Raw genomic sequence first — 6,000 nt, 5'->3', positions numbered from 1 at the left:
ATTTGTGGGCAAGTCAGGTTTAGTACCCTCGTTAATTGTATATGTCAAACAAAACTCCAATTTCCCAAGTTTTACCATTTGCAGTATCGTCGGCAAGACGCAGTTCGAAATTTTTGCAAACCCCAATACATATATGAGAGTATGAACAGAGTATTTTTTAAATCGAAAACAATAGTAGAACTTTGGAGTGTCAACTGATGAGCTCCAGTTTTGTTCCAAAAATATACCCTACTACATGTGAAATCCACTGTAGAAATTAGGTTTGTCTATTGAAGCCAAATTGTTGGGGGTATGATGTCTTGTATTCTGTTGTTTTCATATGTGGACTAATTTCAAAGGACAGTTAGAGAAGCCCCGAAGAAATCGATCCAGCTTTTGCTTTTGAAGTAACCTCGAGGAAATTTCGTTTAGAGTAATATGGGTATTTAGGTAAATTATCTGTATAAGGTTTCGCTATATATTTAAAACGAGGGTTCTTTCTCTGTAATCAATTTGAGAGAGGAGTGAGGACAATAGACTGTAACCCTGTTTTCCATTGATAGTAAAGTAGATCTCATCTCACCGTGTGTGTAGACAATCTTACCGAACCACGTAACCTTATTTTCCAGACCCTGAGTCATGATCGAGCAGGGCTGACCCAACTAAGGGGACTCAAGGTGGGGTTGAGGTTTTAAAAAGCCCGGGTATTAAAACCGACCATACACCAATTCCCATTAACCACACCCACTGAAAAGGCAAAAAGGACCAACGATGCACCGATTATTTCACGTGTGATTGTGTTTGAGCACAAATACACACTGCATTGCACGACCGGTTAGCATTATTTTTCCCCTTTTAAAATTTTTTTTTCTTTTGGGGTGGGGGTGTGGAGGATGGGGGGGATTGGTTTGGGGGTTCTATTATTTATGGGTATAGAGCTTGGACTGGTGGGACACTTCTCAAAGGATTCACAGTTTTGAAAATTAAATACATTATCGTTGGGCATCCCAATTCCCAATAGACAACCCATCCATCTAGAGTGGGAATGTGGGATTGGGGTTTGGGGTTTGGAGGAAGGGCCTCTGGGAATATGGAGTACCATCCTTCAAACTTTGGACCGTCCGATTGGTGAGTGAAACTGACAACAGTACAATGAATAAAACCCAAAGGGTCTTTAGTGATTGATTTACTTATGATACACTAAATTTCAAAACATGGTTTTAGGTATCGGTATTGGGACATGGCTGATTCTGAAACGAATCAACCGTATCCCAATATCGATACCTGACCAATACAGATCGGCCGATATGTTACAAACATTCTTCTGTTTTCTTTTTTAGGTAAAAATAGCTTTTTGATTCAGTATCGGTTTGATATGACTGATACGTATCAGTATCAGTATCAATATTGTTAGCAACCGATATTGGTGTCGATATTATGAACTCCACTATCCTCCAAAGCGTCGCCTATCACCCCACAACAACCCCTCGCCCCCTCCCAAAAGAAAAACCAAGCCTTGACTCTTGAGTGTGAACGCGAAAGTGAGTAAGAGCACAACACCTGATGCTCTGTCCCTTTCCTCAGTAGCCCCACCTCCCTTTCTCCCCCCCCCCCCCCCCTAAACAACACCTGATTCCCTTGTCCCTTTCCTCAGTGGCCCAACTACCCCAACTCAGTATTGAGTCTTGAGTCCGAGTCAGAGTCTAAGAATGAGTAGAGTGAGAGCACAACACCCAATGAGATTTTCATGCAACACATGGGAACCAACCATGATTTTGCTTTCAAACTTGATAAGATCTTTGCCAAAAGGCCCAGAACACAGTTTTGGAGTTGTTCTCTTCGATGTCCCCACCTGGATCCAAAAGAAAAAAGGAACCCAGAGAGAGCTTCTTTTCATTAGGGAGCAGAAGACATTCTTCACCCCCTCTTTTCTTAAACCTTCGGTTACGAATCTTTCGAACTTCAAAGAAGATCCAAACCCTACCAAATCCACCCCTAAGACAAAAGCCTCTCCCTCTCCTTACAGTAGGATTATAATGGATTAGAGTTAAAGACTGCATGTTTGGTATGGCATACCAGGAAAGAAAAAAAAAAAAGAAAAATGAATGAAGAAGAAGAGGCACGAGGCTCTCAATTCTTGCCCATGCTTTTAACAGAGAGTCGTTGAAGCAAAGTAAGGACGAGTTTTTAACTTAAAAGCAAATAGGGGGAAGTGGGGTAGAGTGTGTTCAAAATCCAAATAACAGGTGGGATTTCCCACTTTGGGGATAATATTATAAATATCGAGGGAGTCATAATGGTCAAAAGAGTCCCCCAAAACGGAAGACCCGTGACAAATCCAGAGAGGGATCTAAGAGACTTCCTTGCTTAGTAATTAATAGGTTTTACAGTTTTACTACTACTACTACTACTAACAACGAAGGGGACTTCCTTGCTTAGTAATTAATAGGTTTTACTAATACTACTACTAACGAAAGGCACTTCCTCATTTGATGCTTAAAGCCCTCACATCCTCACTCTGAGGCTCTGAGCTATTTCGTCAGTGTTCCATGTGCTTTACCAGCAGGTAGGGGATGGTTACGTAACCCCAATTCATGTGTTAGAAAGAGACATTTTTTAACCGACCATGGCCTGGCCTGGCCTGGTCTGGTCCAGTGTGTGTTAACGTAATGCTTAAACCGCAGCTCCCCACATGCTGTGAAGTATCTATCCATTAGCAGCTAATCAAGGATTCAGGGAAGTTAGTAAAGGTCTGTATGACTTTATCGAATATAAGAGAAAGGCGAGGGTTCTCCGAGGAAGCGGCATAGGGGAGCCACCAATGACCACTTAATTTCTCATTCCACTCAGGGAATTCTACAAACAACTGCAACTCAATGTGCTTATCCTAACAAACAGTTGGGATGGGAGTACATTCCCCCCTCTGAGAGAACTGAGTGTCCTCATTATTGGTGCTCAAATGTTACTGCTGCGCAGTGACAAGCATGCGCATTAGTGTTTCCTGCCACACAAGGAGACTAGTGCTCTATACATCAACTCAATAATATGCTTATCTACCTATGTATGGCCTATGCAGATGTGGTATATAAGGTATTCCATTCATCATTTCCAGTTCACCATGATTGTATCTTTCTGCAGCATGTAAACCTCAGGCATTACTTTATCCATCGAGTAAGATCGGGAGCAGACTATAATTCCCTGAATGGCTACACGCCTCTGCAGACAACTTGTGCTGCCTACAGCTCTCCCCACTGAATACTGACCTTCTATCTTTAGTTTTCAAGAACTATGATTCCTTTGTAGCAGCAAAATATGGTGCAATGTACGCTATTCTGTTGATCCAAGGCGTTGACGGTCAAGATGCAAGGCGAAATTAAAAAGGCGACCAAGTCACCTAGACACTTCGGTGATGCCTTGAGAATTGTAGTTGCTCTTATCACCACTTCAGCATAGTGCTCATGCAATCAAATCAAGAACAACGAATTAACCTCATCAGTGAGGATGATCTGCAGCTCATGGATCACTGAACCATGACACTGCTACCTCCTCTCATGATTATGTGCATCTACAACCTTCCCAATCCCCCCCCCCCCCCCAAAACAAAAGACTTGTGTCACCTAAATCCACGCCCATGGAACAAGAACCGAACCTACAACACACTCAATTTGGCATTTTATCTCATAGAACATCTGGTGAACAAAAGCTGGAAAAGACCAAAAAGGTGCCTCTTACTCCCCGTAGTAATTGTGGTCAGGTCTTAGGATTTGGCCCTGGTCTCTCGTAAGCAGTGTGAATCTATGAGAAGCTCAAAGGTTGAACTTTGACATAAGAGTTGGAGCCAACGAGTTTAGGTGCACAGTGTACAACCATACTGCAAGTCATGCTCCACAATCTCTCTCATATGCTTCTATCTGTATGTTACATCTAGGTTCTCTTGGTGCTTTTATCTGTAGGAAGACAAATGTGAAAGGAGGAAAGGTGGTGAATCTTTCCCGCCATGAACAAAGAGTAACCGCAGCAAGAGCCAGCCCGAATGCTGAAATTTATGAGCCAAAACTTGAGGGAGGTAGACCGGTCTCAACTTCCCTACTGGCTACAGGTACAGACCATAAGGAGAAGTCATGCTCACACCCATTTTGTCGTCCACATGAAACACAATTAGGAGAATCAGATTAGAGCCGTACCCAAGAAGCTGGTAAGAGTGGTTAAATTTGCAATCAAAGTTTCAGAAGCAAAAATTTCAATGCAAGCTTTAGAATAACGATCCATCGCATTGGGTGTAGTCATACCTTAGAGAAAACAAATGAATTTTATTGTGTCCCATTCCCATCTGGCTATCATGATGTTTCTCTTCCTAATTCCTACTCTCTTCCCCCATGGCTTCCACATTCTCTTACTCTCCCAATATATATAACACATGGTATATATATATATATATACATATATACTCAAATAATTCCTACCATGTATTTCTCTGTTAAATATCCTGAGCACTGCTGGGCTCTACCCGTTTGTTCTGACTTCTAAACCCTTGTTGCTGTGGCACAAGATCTAGGTTTTGGCAAGCCCAACGCATATGCCCATACCTAAACCCAAAACCGCAATCCTGCAGCACAGGCCCACTCATGTTCCCTCTGAACACTTTCTACAAAGGAACATTAGTCCTCAATTATTTACTGTGGACTCATTGAATGCGCAACAGAGTACAGAACCTAATTGATGAAATACTTCACAAGCACAACCCCAACGAATAAAAAACATATAGGCCAGCAGGGCACCAACCATCACACAAATGCTTGCTAGGGATAAAGTTCCACTGACCATGTTTCTCTTCTCTTCACAACCCCCCCCCCCCCCCCCCCAACCATGGTTTGGCAATTCTAACCCTACCCCATTACTTTTAGAGCTAGCTTGTATAGCAAACATTCCCTTTCTTTTCCCTCCAGAGCAAAACCTCCTCCCCAACCCTAGAAACGATAATAATAATAATAACAGATAGGTATGAGATACTCTTCTTCATAGACCGTTTTAGTAATCCATTTCTTGCTTTTGGACTCCCAAAATGCTCTTCCTTGGATTAGAAAAGAAAAAGGGACAGACCTTTAGAAGTTAGCACCACCGCAAACCTCTCCTACCTTTTAAAATAAGAGAGCTACACGAGCAGCTGTCACTCAAATTTGCAGAGGTGACTGCATAGGGAAACCTAAAGAAGAAAGGCAAGCAAGTAACTGTGTGTTTTATTAGAAAGAAAAGGTAAACCAACAAAGTCATGATGCTTTATTTTCAAGTTGTATGTACAACAATATTTACAATCCACAATAGACTGAAACACTAGACATGATTATATTTGAAGGTGAGATGGAAAACCAAAGAAGGAACAATCTAGGTAGAATAAGTTATACAAATGAATAAAAAGCACAGATGAAGGTAAAAGATGTATTAAAAAAACCTTATGCCACACAAATTGTTGAAATATCAAGAAGCGGATCTTTCACCGACCATGCGACCATCATCATTGACTTTGATTTCTAAGAGCTCCTCAATGGCCTGACGGCATATCGGACACTTATTAGATTGATGCCTCAATGCGTTTGCACATTCTCTGCACATACACTGAACAGGGAGCACCATTGTCCAACGTGAGCACAAAGCAAATCAAGACAGTTAAATAAGCAGTAACCTACTGTCAACAGAGAGAAGTTCGCTAGTAACTGCTGTATGCTGTAAAAAACATCAATAATATTTATCCTTTTTCTTTTGGGGAAAAAAAACCTTGGTTGTTTTCCAAGAACTTGGAATAGGACTGGGTTTTCCTACACAGACATTAAGGAAAGAATCTCCCCAATAGGCACCTAAATCTGCCACGTGACAGATCAAATAGTGGACAGGTAAACCCTAAGGTCTCTCATCACATCCTTAATTTCTGGCCAATCCAAGTTTGCCAAGTGTCAAGACAAGGAATTGAAATTCTGAACAACCAAGAGGGTACACAGGACTACAGTGGAGGGTGCATGGACATAC

General features: G+C 41.7%; 1 protein-coding gene across 1 annotated transcript in view; it reads right to left on the bottom strand.

Annotated features, from left to right (window-relative positions):
- Nucleotides 1-5,219: 5,219 nt before the first annotated feature.
- Nucleotides 5,220-6,000, bottom strand: part of LOC122645696 (probable E3 ubiquitin-protein ligase LUL4) — a 34,606-nt gene continuing 33,825 nt past the window's right edge. The window contains exon 3 of the mRNA XM_043839030.1: nt 5,220-5,592. Coding sequence (XP_043694965.1) covers nt 5,455-5,592 — 138 coding nt within the window. The 3' untranslated portion in view covers nt 5,220-5,454. The remainder of the gene's footprint in view (nt 5,593-6,000) is intronic.

This window comes from Telopea speciosissima, chromosome 1 (genome assembly GCF_018873765.1).
Source record: "Telopea speciosissima isolate NSW1024214 ecotype Mountain lineage chromosome 1, Tspe_v1, whole genome shotgun sequence".
In the NCBI taxonomy this organism is placed as follows: Eukaryota; Viridiplantae; Streptophyta; class Magnoliopsida; order Proteales; family Proteaceae; genus Telopea; species Telopea speciosissima.
This window is presented reverse-complemented; position numbering and strand designations above follow the sequence as displayed.